The sequence below is a fragment of the Eurypyga helias genome, unplaced genomic scaffold (assembly GCF_000690775.1).
Source record: "Eurypyga helias isolate BGI_N326 unplaced genomic scaffold, ASM69077v1 scaffold9726, whole genome shotgun sequence".
Classification (NCBI taxonomy): domain Eukaryota; kingdom Metazoa; phylum Chordata; class Aves; order Eurypygiformes; family Eurypygidae; genus Eurypyga; species Eurypyga helias.
Genome location: NW_010254644.1, coordinates 5,809 through 6,514, shown reverse-complemented (window position 1 = coordinate 6,514; position 706 = coordinate 5,809). Strand labels below are relative to the sequence as shown.

Sequence of the window (706 nt, the reverse complement as noted above, 5' to 3'; positions counted from 1 at the left end):
GGACCAGCCTGAGCAAGCAAAGCCCCAGACTCTGTCCCATCCTGTTACTGTCTTGTCTCTGTGAGTCCCAGCCCTGTCCCCAGAGGTAGGCTGCGCCATCCCTGTGCCAGAGTGGAGCTGTGCCCTCCCCTGCCCCCTGTGTGCATGCTGCACCCTCTCCCCCCACCAGCACCCTCGGCCTGGGAGGCCTCGTGCCCACAACACCCTCCTGGCATCCCTTCCTTCTCCCAGAGCAGCCCAGTGTCCCTCCGCACGTCCCCCATTTCCCAGCAAAGGGTGAGATGCTGCCCTGCCCGTGTGGCACGAGCTCGTCCCAGCGGGTGCTGCGGCGTGGGCTTGGTGCTGCCGGGGTGTCCCCACGCCCCTCTGCCCGCACTCCTTCTGAAGGGGGTCTCTCTGGTTGCTTTGCAGAGGGCGTGACATCAAACACCAGTGACAGCGAGAGCAGTTCCAGTAAGTGCATCTCACCTGCGCTCCCGCCCCTGTGCACGTGTGTGTGTGTGTGTGCACGTTTTGGCACTTCCATCTTGTCTTGTGGTTCTGTTCGGAGGCTGGTCCTTCCTGCTGGTGACACCGAGATGCTGCGGCCGGCTCCCTCGGGGCAGGGGGTCAGGAGTGAGCCTGCCTGCTCCCCGCTCACTCCGGGCTGCAGGGCTCTGCTCCGAGGCTGGGTGGTGGGTTCCCAGGCCATGGTTGTCCCCCCTCC

General features: G+C 65.2%; 1 protein-coding gene across 1 annotated transcript in view; it reads left to right on the top strand.

Moving 5' to 3' along the window:
* Window positions 1-411: 411 nt before the first annotated feature.
* Window positions 412-706, top strand: part of LOC104510730 (disks large homolog 3) — a gene marked incomplete at its 5' end in the record, with an annotated part of 6,103 nt that continues 5,808 nt past the window's right edge. The window contains one exon of the mRNA XM_010153067.1: window positions 412-453. Coding sequence (XP_010151369.1) covers window positions 412-453 — 42 coding nt within the window. The remainder of the gene's footprint in view (window positions 454-706) is intronic.